The sequence below is a fragment of the Emydura macquarii genome, unplaced genomic scaffold, assembly GCF_026122565.2.
Source record: "Emydura macquarii macquarii isolate MOO-44397 ecotype Brisbane River unplaced genomic scaffold, CSIRO-AGI_Emac_v2 contig_1230, whole genome shotgun sequence".
Lineage (NCBI taxonomy): Eukaryota > Metazoa > Chordata > Testudines > Chelidae > Emydura > Emydura macquarii.
In genome coordinates this window covers 20,045,101-20,063,869 of record NW_027131367.1, presented here as the reverse complement: position 1 = coordinate 20,063,869, position 18,769 = coordinate 20,045,101, and the positions used below count along the sequence as shown (strand labels likewise).

The 18,769-nt window shown below is 47.9% G+C and overlaps 1 protein-coding gene across 9 annotated transcripts in view; it reads right to left on the bottom strand.

Annotated features, from left to right (window-relative positions):
• MAP2K4 (mitogen-activated protein kinase kinase 4) overlaps nt 1-18,769 on the bottom strand; it is a 133,820-nt gene that overhangs the window by 26,774 nt on the left and 88,277 nt on the right. For all 9 annotated transcript variants that reach the window (XM_067547727.1, XM_067547729.1, XM_067547725.1 and 6 more), the window contains 4 exons: nt 18,458-18,577; nt 13,434-13,553; nt 9,032-9,083; nt 5,200-5,327 (listed from right to left, as the gene is read on the bottom strand). In XM_067547727.1, the coding sequence (XP_067403828.1) occupies nt 5,200-5,327; nt 9,032-9,083; nt 13,434-13,553; nt 18,458-18,577 (420 nt within the window). The remainder of the gene's footprint in view (nt 1-5,199; nt 5,328-9,031; nt 9,084-13,433; nt 13,554-18,457; nt 18,578-18,769) is intronic.

Here is an 18,769-nt window from a genome sequence, read left to right as displayed (position 1 = left end):
CAACCAACCAACACTAGCCAGCCGCAGCCAGCCGCAGTAACCAAGGTCATGCCCAGGTACCCTTTATCCTGCCCCCTTGTAATGCCGTTGTTTCTGGGGGATTAATCCTTATGTCCCACTGTTTGTGGTTTTGAATCTGGCATTATTCCCCTTCAGGAACCTTCTCCAGTCCTTTCAAAGTAGTGAATATTCCCACTAAAGCATGCTCCACGCTGTCAGTATTTAGATGTAAGCTCCTCCTGCCTGCCTCCAAGCATAAATGTATCATCTGGGCTCATTTTCCCGGCCAGTCTGGGAGCTGGAGCTGCACTTCACTGTTCCAGCATGAACCATGTGCCTGATGCCGAACAGACCTATGTCTGGTGGATGCTGCTGGCTTGTTCCCAGCCTTAATTCACATAAAAGGAATGTGAATCACATCAGAGCTCTCTGCTCCTACTCACGTCATATAGGCTCTGTTTATTGACTTGAGTAGCTGTCCCTAGGAGCTAATTTTTAAACACTCTGCACCTGACACCCCGTGCCAGACTGGACTCTGGAGTCAGAGAAATGTCTTCTCTGCAAAGATCACACCCTGCCCCAGCGCTAAGGCACTTCTGGCTGAATGGCCAGCTCACGCACGGGACTGATGACAGGTCTTGCTGGTTTCATATAAATTCTCTCCACAGACAAGTGTCTAAATGCACAGGATGGAAACAATGCTCCTGATTTCTTCCCCAGAAAGAAAGCGGGGCAACCAAAGTGCAGACATGACCTAACTGTCTGCAGTGGAAGCCGTTCAACGTGGGCTGTGCACCAAGGGATGTAATGAGCTAAGTTTAGACAGGAAAGGTCCCACACTGGGCTAACCTCATCAACATTTTGAGCTTATGAATGAGTAAGCAGAGGTATGTTCTCAGCCTCAACCACTGAAGAATGCGAGTGACATCACCAGCGTGCCATTGATAGAAAGGGCTTGCTCAGAGCTCAGGAATCTCCCGAGTTATTCTCTGTGCTGCTTGTGTTAGACGCATGGAACCATGCCATGATACTGGGACTGGGATGTCTCTTCCTGAGGCTATTTGCACATGTGTCCTGGTTACTACTAAAACTCTTGTACTGAATCATAAAGCTATTGCTGCCTGCCAAACTTCAGAGAAATCACCACCATCTAATTCAAAAGCCTTTAAGGGGATTTTAACTGTATGACGTATCCTCAAGAAACAGCCTGACTGCTCTGTTCAGTGAATGCCTGAGCCTGGTCATTGGACCAGGAGTGAGAAGCTGCAGCAGATCAAACGGAGAGTCTCGCTGCAGACAACGCTGCTGCTCTGTCCGAACGAATGTATTGCAGAACTCAGAGCCCGTGCAGTCTCTCCCACACACATGCACATGGAGATTCACGTGAAACACAGTACAGAGGCTGCATTGTTACTAGTCTTAGGAATTCCCCCTTTCAGTGCTTGTGCTGAACTCTGTCATACCCAGAGTGTTAGCTATTTGAATGCAGCCACAGGGCTTCCACATGGTCAGGAAGATTTTCCTTGTTGGGGCAGAAATGAGCTGCTGCCGACAGAGATAGTGAATCTTAGTCTAATTTACCCCTCAGAAGTATTTCTGATGCATCTCGCACTGCAGTGGCTGGGTGTCTTCACTCCCCAAGTGTAGACTAGTTGCCAAAAGCAAAGGGCATGTGATAAGTCATAGATACAACATCCAACTGCAGAGAGTCAGCTTTGTATCCAAGCCCCCAGCCAGGTCACTCCCTCTCACATTGCTACAACTGCCCCTTGCTGCAAAATCTGCCAGCTGTACAGCTATCCCCTGGTACATCCCCTGGCACATCCCCTGGCTATGCAACAAGAAAGGACCACCACCTTAATTCAGGTGCCAAAACCCTCCCTCTCAACACACGTGCGATGACTGGATCAGTCTGTCCAGAAATCACGCTCGATGTACGATTGCTATAGGATTGTTTCACTGGAATTAAGGAAGCCATGTCTTTTGCTTCCTTTAAGAACAAAGAACCTGTGGCTCTCAAGACTCTAAACTGCAGCCCTCACAGGGGACAAATCAACAGGAAAATCAGCAAGGGGTCCTGCATCTCCAGCTGCCTCTCTCTGAAGCCCCAGGAGAAGGCTCAGAGTGAGCCAGGAGCACTCGGAGCAGCTGCTGTTCTTTCCTGATGCCTGCTGCACCGCCCGGCTGGGAGGAGAGTCGTTTGGTCGCTCCAGTGCCTACCTCCCTGTAGCCTGGGAATTCCAGGGACAGCAGCGCCACTAGCAATTCCTGAGCCTAGGGAAGCCACTAGGGCAAAGGAGAACTCCCCTTCCCCACAGCTGCCCAGACAGCTCCTGAAAGGGCAGGAAAAAGTGGAGCAACAGAAAGCCAAGCAGCTCCCGTCCCAGCCCAGGCATAGACTGCAGCAGCCTGGGTGCTACTCTGATTTGCAGCATCTGGCAGTGATCACTTAGGGACCACATACAAAGTACTCCAGAGACTCCCCAATCTGACCCAGCAGTCAGGGCCTATGGGGAAGCTGGTGCATTGGCTGGCCCTGCATCCAGTGGGGACTCTCCACCCCAGGGCAATCCCCAGCAGGGAACTTGTGCCGGAGGGGCACAAAGGGACAGAACCAGACAGATCATCTTCCCCAAGCATTGACTGTAGCCCCCTGACCTTTTTATCCAAGGTCAAAGGGCCTAGGCACCACACTCTCTGGTGTGACTGACAAGGGAACAGGGTTCATTTTACTACTCCAAGGGGAAAGACAGTGAACGCCCCACGAGGGGAGAATCAACGTGCCCAAGAGAGCGCAGCCCTATAGCAACTTCAGCGAGAACCCTTGAGATACCTGAGGAGACACACCCCTGCGGTCTCCCCTGATGGCAGGGTGTGAGGGGAGTGTTACCGAGAGCGAGGGAGAGGAAAGGGAGACCCAACGTTGGGAAGCCTGAGGGCTAAAGGCAGAATCAAGCTGAGAGGCTTGGCAATGATGTGGGGCTCTTAGCTCAACACGCTACTCATGGGAACGTGCTGCAAAGTGAACCCCGCTAGATGAAGTCTCATCTCTGCAACCTCAGGGGCCTCTATTTGGATGCCCGCTGCTCCTTTGCTTTGCATTTCCTATGTGGTTTACTTCTGAAGTACAAACAAAACAGAAGTTTCCGCTCGTGGCAGGAGCGTATTTTCCATTTCAATACACTGGCCATGTGGAAAGCCAAAGAGACAGAGGCAAGGGTCCTTTTCAGCACTGGAAACTCACACCCAGATCCTCTGCTGTGTAAAACAACACCTCTCTGCTAACTTCATGGGACCTAGTAGGCTGGCTGACACCACAGGAGGATCTAGCCCTCAGAGCCTACACCTTCTAATTTCATCTAAAAAACAACTGCCTTTGGTTAAGACTGGGAGAGGGAGCCTTGCGCTTTACAGCACTGGCTCACAGGCAGTCAGCGTCAGCACTCGTTCACTATTCCTGCCCACTGGCTCAATGTGTATGATGGTGTCAGTACCTCCTGGCCCCCGGTATCAGCTGCCCACAACACAAAAACTGCAACAGGGAAACCAGGGCCTGAGTGGGCCATGGAGACTAGCATCTTCCCACCTTTAGAAAGGGCCCCTCTGGGGAAAGCTTACATTGCTGTTGCCCTTGTTGTACTTACTTAGTAGAGAGCTATCGGGGTCAGTCCCAGAGATGCCAGCCTAATGCCTTGCAGTTGCTCTTACCTTAAATCACCTTCCAAAAGGAAAAAGGAATGAAATTTGAGCTGGCTCACCTGCTCCCAGGTACAAGTCCCTGAAGTGCAGGCTTGATCCCAGAAACACTCACAGACCCTGAACCCTACCCACGCTAGGAAGCATGGCTGTAAAACCCGCCTTGACCATCATGCAGAACGTTGACTACGCAGCCCAAATTCCTCAAGTTTCCATTACATGCCCCCCTACAGCAAAGCGGCATTGCATCACGTGAATGCAAGGAAAGGTGCCAGCATGACACACCGGATGCCAGCATGCTGGCTTCTCCCCCAGATTACAAACTAGGTGAAAGCTCTTAACAATGCAAACTATAGCCAGTCATTTCTTCCTCTTTTAAAAGTCCACAAATGGACAGCCGCAGTCCTGACCTGATACTAGAGAGGTGGACAGAGAACACAGAGGTACATGTCAATCCTTTACAATGTACACAGCGATGAGAGAGAAGGAGAACGGCATGCATGTATCCATCCATGAGTTATGAAGGAACTGAAGCAGCAGACAGACTAACAGACATGCGCTATTTCTTTAGAAAGAGTGACCGAACCGGAGGCCTGGATTACGCTAACATTGTACCCACCTTTAAGAGTAAAGAAATGGGACTATAATTATAATGATAAATTATTGCCCACCGAGCCTCACTTCAACATAACCAAAAACAGATAAGAAAATGATGGAACAAGGTATAGAACAGCTCAAAATTACTCAAATGAGAGGGACAAAGCAGCTCCCTGCTACCACTGCATCTGGCAGAAAGCCAGGAGATAGGTTAAATGGTGGAAGAGGATGAACGAGTGGACACAATTAATTTAGACAAAGACTGACTGCTAAGGATGCAAGAAAGCGCCGTGTGACCCTCACTAGGATTCAATCTGATTAAGGGATGCGGTATGGAATCAAAAGTAGCAGTGATGACCAAGGTCACTGTGGCCAGGATTTAATGATGGAGAGTGCCCCAGGGATCAGTACTAGCAATGGTGTTATTCAGGAGATTTATAAATAGCTAGGAAACCAATAGTTGGGTGGTAAATAAATAGTCAGACTTTGATCAGGAACAGCCCAGCAGCCTTGTATCTGATAGGCTGAGACAATCTCCTTTCAGTGCACTCCTCAATCACTATGGTATGTAAATCCTTGCCTTCTGACTTGCTCAGAAGAAGAGATTTACAGAAAGAGCTTTTCAAAATGCTTAAAGACAAGCAGGCAAAGTTTTGTGTGGGTTTCTTGGGCTGTGTTACACTGATCTCAGCAGAGCGACAGCTATGCACATAACCAGCCCCCAAGCCCTTAGCTCAGGTGAAAATATGGACTGAGATTTTCAAAGCAGTCCAGGGAATGGCGAATGCCCCTAAATCCCACTGACTGCTTTCAAAATCACAATGGTGGAATGAAGTAACTCATCAGGTGGAGCAATTTCCATTCGGCTGCTTTTGGCCCTCGACAAGACTGTCAGTTCCCACTTACCGCCATGTATGGTCTGCACCCAGCATCTCTTGTCTTGGCGATGGAATCAACGAGCTGTCCACTAATGCCGAAGTCACAGAGTTTTATATTCCCATTTCTGTCCAGAAGAATATTGGAAGGTTTGATGTCTGTGAATGAAAGAAAGAGAGAAATAGATAAGTCCTGGTTGGAGATTTCCTTTTCAAAAGCCATGTGGCTGTGCAGTGGCAAAGACATTAGAAAATCAGAGCCAAGGTTGGAGACGTAGTGTTAACTCTGCCTCTTTGGACATTTGTGTTCACTGGTGATGGCATCACGTATTTCCCAAAGGCGGTATCTATCGCTACCTCGGCCCGCTCACAGAGGGGGCTGGCAGTTTATTTTGGGAGCAGTGGCTGACAAAGTTGGAGCAGATACGAAGACTGACCTGGTTTTGAAGTTCCTTCTGAAAAAGCCTCATTAGTCACCGTGTTTGGCTCTTAATTAGCCAACAAAACTGCCTTTAGTGGCCGGGAAGGTTGCAGCAGGCCGCACCCATAACCTCAGAACCTTTAACGGCATGACAGTAGGGCTCGGTCTCCACTGCCAAGACAGATGGGTTTACAGCAAGCGCACCAGAGGGCTGCACGCGTCACAGCCCACACAGGCAGAGCAGTGCACTCATGGAGAGGGTGTCTCCCCGGCAGCTGGGGCTGTACTTGCCAACTCAGACAGACGCACCCATGCCAGCTTTGATTGAACTAGTGCACTAAAACAGCAGGGAGCCGCGACTGCACGTGCCTAGGCTCTCAGAAGGGCAGCTAACCCCGGCCGCTGTGATTACACTTCTATTTTTAGTGCATCAGCTGATTCCAGCTAGTGCATGTAGGGCTACCCACACTGGAAATTACTGCCCAGCTCCAGTGTAAGTATACGCGCAATGAGCGGCCGTCCTGGGCCCTGATCCCTTCCCACCCCCACTCCGTCCCTGCCTTTCCCACCACCCAAGGCTTGCCACTTCATTTTGCCTTTTACTCCCGCACGTACCCCGGCTGCCACTGTTCTCCACCCCTGCCCCGCTCCCACTCTAAACCCTGCTCCCTGCCTCGGTCATCTCTCCCCTGGACTCCCACAGCCACTTCCTCCCTGGCTTAACCCCCCGACCAGCCCAGCCAAAGGGCTGTTCAAAGCCTCTTCCTGCGCAGGTCACTCATTTCTGCAGCTCCCTACACTGCCCTACCCGTGCCCCCGTCGGGCTTCTCCTACTCTGTGAGGCCTTGCCCAGCTCCACTGCCACCTGCACCTCCTCCTGCTCTTCCCTCGCTCAGCCCCAGCTTCCCCTCCCCCTTTTGTAGCCTTCTTCCCATCACCATCACACTGCCTTCCACGCCACTCTTTCTGAGGGGAACAGTTTCCCCTCTTCCCACCTCACAGGACCTCCCGCTCCTTCACATCCCTCCCCAGAGCTCACTCCTCCCAAGGGTGACCTCTGTGAGCTCTCTGCACAGCCCCTGGCGTGCTCTGTGAGCCTGGACTATTCTGGCTGGGCCTAGGCTAGCGGGTAAGCTGCTTGGGGCAGGGTCTGCTTTCTGATGTGCCAGCTACAGCTTTCTCAACGCCATTCTGCAAAGCAAGTACAAACGTCTCTGGCACTTGGAAACTGAAAACCTGTGTTGCTTACAGATGCGGTGTTCAGAGGTTGTCTTGTTTCAGACAAACAAACACACTGAGAAATGCCATCAAATTGAGAGTAAGGTCTCGCATCACTCAGTCAACTAATACTCTGCATCTCACGGTAAATTCCTAGTGGAGAGAAGGCGTAGGCAGTTTTTACCACAGTAGCCAAGCAAAGTCAGCACTAGGAGCTGCAGCCAGAGGCTGGCTTTGCCACACAGTACTAGGACAACGGCAGCAGGTAAGATTCCTGGCTAACAGCTATGACATAATGTTGAAGCTCTCACACCCTGTTGGTGTCTGATTAAGTTAAACAGCCTCACTTAAACATTCAACATCCAAGAAAAATCCTTGTTCGCTGCAGTTGAGACTGAAAGAATTTATTATTTAAGCAAATAGATAAACAAATAAAACAACACTTTTAATTTTCTAATAAATACACTAATGTTAGAAATCCTGGGAAATACAAAATGAAAGTTCCTCTCTGTACCCCCATCCCAAACATCTGAAAGTGTGCAAAGTCACTAATACAGCTTTAACTCTGCCTCCAGGGCACCTCCATGAGAACAACCAGAAACATGAAACAATCTGATCTATCCATTACACCCATTCCTCTCATCAGAGACCACAGCCATCAGAATCGTGCACCAGGAACGCACAGACTCAGGCTCTGTTTTCAGCCATACTCTATCCCCAGAAGAGACCTACGGTATCAATTTCCAATTACACACACAGCAAACTGAGACACTCACTTCCCGCCGTTTAGAAAGCTTCACCAGTCTGACAACTATTCAAATGGCATTAGCCAAGAAGATAGCATATCTATGGCTAGAAACCACCCAGCTAAGACTGGGATGCTATGGCACTTTACTTACAAAGGAAAAGCATCAATTTGTGTGGGAATCACGCATCCCACTTACTACTGGAGACGTGTTTGAACGAAATCAGACCTAAACCCACTGCTCCGGGGCGCTCATCCCCAGCACTCCACACATGCCATGAGTGTACAAGTCAGATTTTCTCCATAGATTAGACTGTGGGCTTCTTAAAGCCCTTATGAAGCAGGATGAAGGGGAAGTGGGATGCTTTTGGTGGTATGGGCACTGAATCAGGACAGTGGCTTTTCCAGTGGAAGATGTTCTCAGCAGCAGGCTACTCACTTCTGTAAACAAACCCTACCAGGTGGGGCTGAGCTCCTCGGTCTGCCTAAGCCAACTCCTCAAGGTTCCTGGGAAGATGAAGAGAGGTCCTTCTGGCAGCACCCCACCCCTACAGACCATCCTCTCCTTTAGTAATACAGAGCAGCTGCTCTGTGTCTGCTCTCAGCTCCCCTGAGCGGACAGAACGACTCTCCTAAGATCTCAATTCCTCCAGGGCCTTCCTGTCCCAACACCTAAATCTGGGGGTCCCAAGAGAGGAGGCCAGGGCCCTCAGCTGAATGCTAGGATGCAAGAGAAATGAGGAAAAGGGCAGGAAGGGGAAGCTCTGCAGTACTCCACCCCAGGGCAGCGTCTCCCTCCTGCCTGCACATGGAGGAAGTCAGCTAAACTGACCATTGGCCTTTGCTGCTCACACTTTGGCTCCTTGCCCTGCTGAATCAGTGCCTCCCTGGAACAAGCACAGTGCAGGAAGGATTAGAAGGGGTGTGAGAGAAACAGCTCCAGCACTTCCCCAACTCCACCCAGGCTTTCTTGTCATGACTCCATAGGCGTGCAGAGATTGAAGTCAGGACAAAAAACTGTGTCTAGTTTGGGGAAGAAAAGTTGAGACTGTCTTATCTAGGCTGAGTCCTTTTCCTTTTATAGAGAGATAAAGACAGGGACAGGTCCAGAGGGTCTTGGTGGTATAGACTTGGAACAGCGGGGTAGTTCCAGAGAACTGGAGGAAAGCTAATCTTGTGCCACTGTGAAAAAGGATAACAGGATGACCCAGCTATGTTCTCATTATCTGCATTTACATACTGCAGATGTTCAGGGAGAATGGAAAAATGATTGAAACCCTCCCTTAAACAAAATACTAAGAATTGAAAGTATTTATTTGATATATTTAGAAATGATGATCCACAATGATACTTTTACCAATATATTTATATTTATACAAATAGGGACTAACCATGAAAATTCTGTTAAATTAATTTTTTTGTGGATAAGAGGAAAAATAATTGATAATTCCTTTGCAGAAGAGAAACCGACAAACTTACCTCTGTGAATGATTTTCAAGTTTTCTTTTAAGTGGTTTAGTGCTTTCACAGTCTAGAAGAAAAGAGGAGATTTCATGGATGAAACATAAATGACTGCAGTGAGATTGTTGCAATTATTAAACTATTGGAGCTCCATCAGCCAGAACAATAAAGGGGACCCTTTAGCATCTTAAAGGAATCAATGTAAAGTAAAGACCTCTATACCTGTCATCATCATATACATTTTGACAGGTTTCCACGCCCCCTTCTTAGTGTATATGTCCATACTCTTGTCTCATTTTTGGACATGTAAACTTTTGGCATAATGGCCATTTTGAATTTTTTATCAGGAGCATCAGGACTGTTTGTGTGTGTGCTTTTTCACATTTAGAGCCATTTTAAAGATTTTAAGAAAATAGGCTCTTTACACATTTTAAATAAAAGTTAGTAATCAGAGAAATAAAGTATTAAGACATAAATATGTTAACAGGCCTTTTTAGAGAAAAAATATTTGTATTCATTCAACATTAGTAACAGAACATGCATTTTTAGGAAAATATAATTTTTATATATTTCGGTTTTTTAGAAATAAAGTCTAAAAGTAACTATGTTTTTTAAAATAAAACTATTAAATACTAGCAACAAAAGGTGTTTTCAGATAAAATAAAGTGGGGTGGGTTTCAACACAACACAAAAGCGAGTGATGATGTAGAACGCCAAGACAAGCAAAAGCTTTTCAGCCTGTTACAGAAACAAAGAGAATACAAACCCGAGAGAGACTGCACAGGAAAGGAAGAAAGCCAGTGTCACTGGCCAAGAGAAGAGAAAGGCACTTACCCCTGAAGCTGCCAATAATCAGCCAGTAATCCCAGGACAGTCAGCCTTGGACAAGCCATGTCTCTTGGCTGAACCAGTCAGAAGCTATTCTTTAGACAGGTCATAGAATTGCATTTTCCTAAACAAATAATGTCCCAAGAAGCGTGGCTTTTGATAGCTGGTCTGTTTAGGTATAGAGGTCTTTACTACTCATTCCCCACCTTTGCTCTGCTATTATAAACGATTTTGGTAACACAGTGGGAAAGTGGTACTTTGCAATGGCTAGTGGGGGACTGTGGTATGCCGGGAGACAGCAGGACAGTATGGTTCAGAGCTAACACGGGGTGCTAGAAACCTATCCCTGTGCCCCTCTGTCCACCTATCAGTTATGGTCTCACAGAGGGAATTACCTGACACTTCAGAACATTGCTAAAAAAATCTTCCTCGTCTCAGGCTGTGGGGCTGGAGAGGAGAGTTTAGGGGGCAGTTCAGCGTGTTCACAGAAACCCAGTTTAAACCAAATCAAAACTAAACACAAACAACAATGTAACCTCAGGTCTGATGGTAATAATAGGCTAAAGAAGGGACGGTGAACTTTGTATATGCTGCTCTCTCCTGCTATACAGGAACAGGCAGATATTTTGGTTCAGTTTTCAAATGTCAGTTCCTCAGGCCCACACCTAAACCTGTGTTAGGCACCTCTACATATATATTTATGTGCCTAACTTTAGATACCCAACTCTGAAAATTGGCTAGAGGAAAAACCACCCACACTCAGACCTGGGCTCTCCCCGGAAATGCCCGTGGGCCGAAGTGCTGACAGGCACAGCAGGCTGCAGCTCAGCCACCCGTTGACAAAGGTTGGGTCAGCACTAGTGACTGGTATACACAGCATTGTCACTGTCCTAGTGTTCTGCAAGGCCTGCACCTGGGCGTGTGTGTGTGGAGTGGGGGTTGTTTTTGCTTGTGTCGCTGTCCTGTGCCTCTACTGTGGAAGGCTGTTTGAAGAAGCCAGGTGTGTAATTTGCTGAGGTTCACTGACCTCCTGATTCCATTCCTCAGTGCTCCTGGAACCCAGGGAAAGGTTCAGAAGTTGTGAGCTCTTCCATGCAGCCAGCACGGCTCACACTGTGCCCACAGACCAAGTGATGGGCACTAGTGGTTCTGCACAACAATCGAACCATCGCTGGGGTGCGATGGAGAAATGGGTCTCGCTCCATGGCAATCGGTGAAATGGAGTCTCTGTTGTCCACTCAGTTCTGGAGACCCCTCCAAAAGCTACACACAAGTCCCAAGAGCCCCAGACTGAAAGGTTAGCTCTCGGGACACGGGAACCCTGAGCTATCCTGCCGTAACCACACAGTGTCAAACACGGCTCCAAAAGTCTCACTTATTTTTGAGACTTTGCTGTAACAGCAGCAGAAGAAAAGAGATAAAACCCACTTGGCTGGACGCCCTCAGAGACCCCCAGTGCCAGCCCAATATTGCATGGACTGCAGCAAACCCCACTAGACTGAGGGTAGGGAACCTGGGCACAGCGGAGCTCAGCCCAGCGCGTCAGGCAGAGCGGCACCACGTCTGCTTTTAAAAACGCGCTTTGCCCTTTTGTCTGCACAGACCTCGACATACGACCCAAACGCTCAGGAGCGTCTCCATGGAAGAGAGAACGTCTCTGACAAACAGCCCAGTGGAGCAGGGGGGAGCCAACAAGACTCCTAAGGCTGGGGAGGAGATGGGGGCATACTGTGATGGACGCCCCCCAGACAAGCCTCTTACGGCTCATGTCAAGTGAAGTTGTGGCTCCCTTTCTTGGAGACCACGATTCTACTTGTCCTTCCTGGCTTTCTAATGTCTCTGGCTCTGCCGGGGCAGGGGAAGCAGTGGGCAGTGCTGAGCACCCACAAGCAGAACTCCACGGTGGCTTTGCTTTGGGGATGTGTGTCTGAGGAAGCCAAGAAAGCTCACAGGGTGGGAAGGGGGAGGGGAGCCTCAGGAGACGCACACCATGCTGGAGTCCAGTGTGTGCTCCCTGGCCCCCGAGACCAGGGGATGGGAACTGCAGAGCTGCACCCATCCCAAGGACAGCCGGCAGGGGTGAGAGCGCACAGCAGGGGCAGGGGTAAGACTCTCCGACTACACAGGGCACCTTTGGGCTGGCTCTCACATTTGGCTCTAATGGCATGGTGGAAGGATGACTCAATAAACTGGATTGGAGTAGCTAAGGGGAGGGGGAGGATGGTTCCCTAGGACACAGGGGGGCCATTCACGATCCATCCCTGCCCAAAAGCTCTCTCCTTTGCCCACAATTTGGAGAACTCCTGGAGTACGACATGCCTCTTCACAGGTGCCTGTACAGCGCCTAGCACAGGGGTGCTACTGCAGTATAAATAAGAGGTATACACATTGGGAGACAAACTGATCCCTGGGGTAAGTGCATGAGGGTCTCAGGAGCTACCTCAGGGATACGATGGGAACATGGTTCAGAGCCCAAAAGTTACGGTAGGCTGGATGCCACCGTTCAGAGACTCGTAGAGTGGAACAGACGTTGGTGAGTAGCTTGTTGCTGTGCCTTCCCAGTGGCTGGCAGGTGCTGTAATGGGAGCAGTGAGCAAGGGACTGGGCAGATGGAGGTTCAGGGCACAGCAGAGGGCTGTAGCTGTGCATACTCAAAGGTTCCCACTAGGTGGTCCACTAAGTGAGCTGAGCTGCCCACGCAGGCAGCTGTCGGGCCCACGCCCTGTGCCTAGGCCCCGCCACATTTACCTTTGGGCCGACATGCCATAAAAGTCTGTTTGCCCACCTATGCCCAAACAAATGGCCTTTCTATGGCCAACCAAGGCACTCCAATGCTATGGTGATGGGGACCACATGAGCACCTAGCTGATAACGATGGTTCTACCCATCATTTTCAGAGCTCTGCAAGTTGGAAGCTGTGCAGCTGGCCAGAGAGTGGGAGTGGGTGGGGCAGGAGGCATGAAGCAGCATGAGGGGCAGAGACAATTTGGGAGGTAACCTGCTAAATAGCAAAGCTTAGAGCTCCATGCTGGCATGGCTTCTTCCAACAAGCCACCTCCTGCTTCCTCCACAAAGGTGCTTCAGACCCTGCCTTCACTGCCTGCCCCCTTCCTGAGGAGCCCAGCACAAGTAACTGGCTGATTGGGTCGTCAGTGCACGGTGAAGTCAGTGCACCCCTGCCGCACAGATTGGAACCCTTGTCACCTAAATTAAATCTAACAAGCTACATAGCACGAGAGGCCTTGCAAATAAATAATAGCCATTCATACAGCACAACTTCAAAGCTGGGGACAGTAACTGGAAAAAATCTACTTTTAGCCTTTTTAATCCTTTACATTTCTGAACTGCATTATTGTTATTTGAAACTCACACACACAGCCCAGGACTTCCACACTGCCCAGGACCTGCCTTCCCCTTGATTTTGGTAGCATCTGACAAAGCGGGTTGAAGCCCACGAAAGCTTCTGCCCGCAGAAATTTGTTAGTCTTTAAGGTGATACAGGACTCTCCTTGTTTTTGAAGTAAAAAACACTAACTTCTAAAATTATTTTTAAAAATGTGCAAAAAGGATGCAACAAAATCTAAATACTTACAGCTAAAGTGATTTTGCCTAAGATTTCTTCTGGAATAACATCATCTAATACGCTATATACATATTTGTAAAACTTATCAAACGAGGTAGACATGAGCTCCATACAGATCCAACAGTCACCCTAAAGAAGAACAAACATATGTCAGGGTAAAATAATACACAAGAAGCAACAGAATGCAGAGACGTTTTGAATTAGATCAGCACATGAACAGGCAGTATTTATTATGCTCAAACAGTCTGACTCATGGGATGGCTGAAGCCATGTTTAAGAGGCTTGGATGCACATACAGTGAAATTAAAGACATTCCCCTCAGTTTATGACAACCTGGCCCTACTAGACGAAAGAGAAGGCATCCTCCTCCCTTCTATGTGTAAGGTCCCAGGGCACTGGAACTGAAATTGGTGGCTAAAACCCAGATATAAGTCGCTTTCCATGATTTACATCCTTTTATTTAAAAGATGTACAGAATAAAAAACAAATTACACAGCACACAAGAACCCAGATAAAACATTCAAACCCAGAACTGAAGCAAACCTCCTTGAGCGATTAATATCCAGTCATTTCAAACAGTGCCCCTCCCCGTGGGCAGTCTGTTACTAATGAGCGATGGGTATCTTTAAAGGTGATTTGCAAAAGGGTTTCATATTTTATATTTGCAATTACTATATCCAGTACAGTGGTGACTGCAGAACATAACCTTAAACGTGTTACACAGGTGTGGAGGCAACAGCTACCAGAGAAACAAGTTTTCATAAAACTAAGAATATGAGGCTGCAGCATTTTACTAAGTTATAAAACATTTATTTAAAATCTAAGTAAGTTACTTTAAAATTATGACATGTTGACTATCATGATTAAATTAGACTCTTTAAATGGAATTAAAAAGTTAAAAATCTACCAACTCTCGGTCCAAACTAAGGGCTATTGGCTCCAAAGTCTTCTGTACTAACTGCTATGGATGACAAATGGCTTAGTTTGAACTGTTTATGGTGGATTTTTGCACCCTGATGACACATCTTCATTCTTGTAAATATAGGCATTGCACAGGATCAGAATTTATCCCAACAGCAGCACTGTATTCTTGAACTAAACACATTCTAGAGTAATTAATCATGTATGGATGTGTGCCTACAATGTCAAATGGGTCTAGAGCTCAGACAAATAGTCTGGATTTCTTCTTCTAGCTGACCATTGTCTAGAGCAGATGTCTGAAGGGTCAGAGGCAGTGCACTGACAAGGCAAACTCTTAGGAAAAGCAGTTCATAAAATAAAGCTTTCATTGAGTTCAGAATTAAAAGGTGTGCGCAGTGGGTCTAACCTTGTAAGTGTTGTGCATTGTTGTTTCAAACGGGTACTGCAATGCGTATACCTACCACTACAGTTTTCAGATCTTGGGCCAATGACTGGCAGTGCAGAGTAAAGTCCTGGGAGTGTATGGTTATGAAAAAGGTACAGACTTCGATGTACGTCACTTACAGTCCGACAAATGTCGGCGATTCCTCCAAAGAATTCTTCCCAGCTCTGTGGTAGATTTTTCCTGATTAGACATCAGAAAAGGTTTCACTTGCTAATACATGGAGAGGTGTCTACGAGAAGGCTAGAACTTTTCATTTCACAGAAGTAGAGCATCAGCCGACAGTGACGTCCTAGGGCTCCTTGGGAGTAATATATGTTGCACTTTCTGCTCATTTGAGAGGTGAACAGGTCCATTATGCATGTTCCCCACAGAGCAAAAATACTGTTTACCACAGAGTTGTGTAACTCCCACTCATGGCCCATAGCGAAGTGTCTGCTGAGGGAGTCCACCAGCATATTTTGATTTTGATTCCCTGGAAGATTTGGTTCCAGACAGTGACCACTTCGGCACTCAGCGGAATGGATCTCGTTTCTCCTGCTTGTTGATGTAAAAGACAGTCGTCACGTTGTCTGACATGATGACATTATGGTGACCTTGAATGAATGGGAGAAAGGCTTTGCAAGTCTCTCCGACTGCTCACAATTCCAGAACGTTGATATGCGTCTGGTCTTGAGATGTCCATGTGCCCTGAGCTGTGTGACTGTCCATGTGAGCTCCCCAGCCTAAATGCGAGGCATCTGTAATGAGCGTCATGTCTGGTAAGGGGGAAAGGAATGCCCATGCATACCTGGTGGGGATTTGGTTACTTTAACGGGAACAATTATTATGGTGTTCATGGACTCTAGATTTGGTGAGTACACAGTTTTAAACCACGCTTGTAGGCAACAAAGATGGAGTCTGGTGAACGGCGTGACATATGTACATGAAGCCATATGTCTCAGGAGAGTGCTCAAGTGTTGCTCATGAGCTGTTCTATGAGGTCATTCATCGCTTGGAACCTATCCACTGGTAGACAAGACCTTGCTGTGCCTGAATTTAGAGATGCTCCTATGAAGTCTAAAGTCTGCACTGGAGTGAGTACAGACTTTTCCAAGTTTACACTGACCCCTAAGGAAGACAGGAGTTGAAGACTTGATGAAGTTGACTTGTAAGCTTCTTGACGTGTCTTGGCAAAGAGAAGCTTATGGCCACCAGGGGACATGGAGACACTGGAGCGACTGCTTCATCTGAAGAAGATGAGAACAATCACGTCAGTACTGGCAGAACTGCCAGATCTGGGTCGTAATCTTTCTCTTCCACGTGGCTGGGAGGAAGCTCGTGCTGTCCTCACAGGGGAGAAGGGTGGACTGACTCTCCAGCAGATCGTGTCAACTCTGCAGAATGGTACAGGCCCCAGTGTGACCAGTAAGACAGGTCAGAGGGTGGTTGCAGAGGTTCCCAGGGCATGGGGTACCAACTATTTCACAGCAGGAGCCGAGGTGGTAGTTGATTCTAAACTGGCCTGGGTCCCTTGCCTGGGAAGGCATGTCTCAGAGGACAGAGGACAGACATCGGGTGGGTCAGAGTCTGAGAAAGAACTGCCAATTCTGGGTCCATCAGCAGTACTGGCAAATGTAGATCCAGGGTCAACAGCCTATAACCAAGAATGATCTTATTGAAGATGGGGCTTTTGTCCACTACCTCCTAGACGGATTAGCCCTCTAGGCATGCTGCCAACATTCACTGACGCTGGGGTCTGCAGGCAGAGAGGCTGGAGCTTGCTGGGAGCATGATGCAGTAGGGGCTCATGATATGGCAGAGGTGTAACGAAGTCTGCAGAGTGTTATTTTTGTAACTGGAAATTTAAATAAAAAAGTGATTGCTGATGCTGTGTGTTTGCATTTTGTGATGTGTCTAGAGCTATGGCAAGGTGCCAGAGACACAAAATAATAAATCTGTAACTCAGCAGCAACTAGCAAGAGGGGTTCCTGTGCTAGGGTTTGTACCACACATATAGTAAGAGAATCCCTGCCCTTAAAGGGTTACAAGGCAGACAGAGATCAGGAGAACGGAAGGATTATTATCCTCGTTGTACAGATGGGGAATTAAGGCACAGGGAGATGAGTCACTTGCCTGAGATCAGACAGGTAGTCTGGAAAGCTAGGAATTGAACCGGGGTTTTTTCAGTTGTAGTGCACTGCCTTACCCTACAAGACCAACCTCCTTTCAGAGCTCAGTTATGAAACCCTTAATCCTCTGCACAGGCTGCTGGCAGGTTGGTACACTGCCTCCAGAGCAGGCCTGCAGGGAGTGGGTGGGCAGCAGTGGAGCCTGGGTAGAGCGAAGTCTCTGCCTTCTCTTTCTCCACACCGCGCCACATGAACTTGAGCCCCAGAGCCAGTGCAAAGAGAGAAATAATCTGGACCAGCAAAGGGCTAGCATGGACCATTTCCCCCCTGGAGAAAGGGAGAGACAGGAACCAGACCAGGATACCCACAGTCACAATCCGAACCCTGCCATGACAATTGCGTGGGCTGGACTGTGAGCTTACAATCCAGTTTTGCTTGTCATTTGAGTTCTGGCTGTTGTGCTAGTTCCCGTAGCAGACGCCCCCTCCGTTTGTGCCTGCACTGAATGTGGGGATAGGTTATCTGGGCACAGGAGTACAGAGCTGCACCCCCCGTGCAGTGGGTCTCCTTCCCTACCGTTTTTATTGCTCACTAAAGCTCACTTGGCCCCTTTGGGTGCCTGGGGATGGAGCAAAGAGACACTCCCCTCATTGCTACACTTTCTTTGTCCTTGACTACACCTGGAAATGACATTGTATTAGTTAACACTTGTTTCCAGGCAATGGTAAACATTCAGTATGTAGCATTTAACATCTGGTCGCCAGGTGGGGGTGACCACTAGGGCCCATGCTCAGGTTAACCTGCCAACATTAAGTAGGGCAGTCTTTATCTACGCTGAGTGCTAACTGCTGGTTACCCTACACAATGCTAACATGTTCTACACGATGTACTCTCCAAAGGCCAATAAGCCCCGTGACAGGGCCAAAGGTAATCACAGGTCTCAGGAAGGGGCCAGTCCTACACTGCCCTGAGCCCAGCACCCCAGGTACAAATCACTCCAAAAGAAGGGCTTTGGCTGAGAGATTTTGGCATGCCATGATGCAGCACGCATGCAAGGCAGCTCTGGGAAGGACTGTGCCTCTGAAAAAGCCGAAGCTGTAGCGACTCCAGAGGCTTTGCAGATCCAGCCCTCCCCAGCACAAGGCAGGGTGCAAAGCACACTACCTTGGAGAGTCTGTGTAGAGCACATCTATAAATTAGATTTGACAGTCGCTCCTGTATGATGTGTCAGATGTCTGAGTGCCACACAGCTGTCCAGACAGCCAAACCATCACCGAAACTGCCCCAAATCCTAGATGTGAGCAAGAGAGAGCATGGCAGGACAGCAGCAATGATCACAGCAGGGGTCTTATAAACACAAACAGCAAAAAATATACATACCAGCAATTAGACCTCAGGATCTCTTCCCTTCTATTAATGAGTTTGATTACAACTGGAAACTCAAAAATCCCACAGCAAATTAGCTCCTTCCTCTGACAGTAAATTGAAGGCTGCAGCAAATTAAATTTTAAAGAAAAATAAACTCTCTGGTATAAATGAAACAAGCTCTTAGTGCCCACCTCTCTGAAGAGTGCTCCATAAAACTGAACAATATAGGGGCAGTCACTACTTCGCATCACGACATCCAAGTCCATCAGAAGCTGTTTCTGTTCCTTCTCATCCACCGTTGACCGAATTCTCTGGAAGAGTAAAAAGTGGCAGAGGTTTTATCACTAATATGCTACTCGTACATCAGCAGCAGCCAATTCCAGAGAAACCTGAGACTTGAAAACAACATGCTCTAGAGAACTAGATCATGTTTTTAAATGAGAAAAAATTGCAATTCATAAAACCTAAAGCAAGTTAGTTCAGATTATGAAAATCTCTGGCCA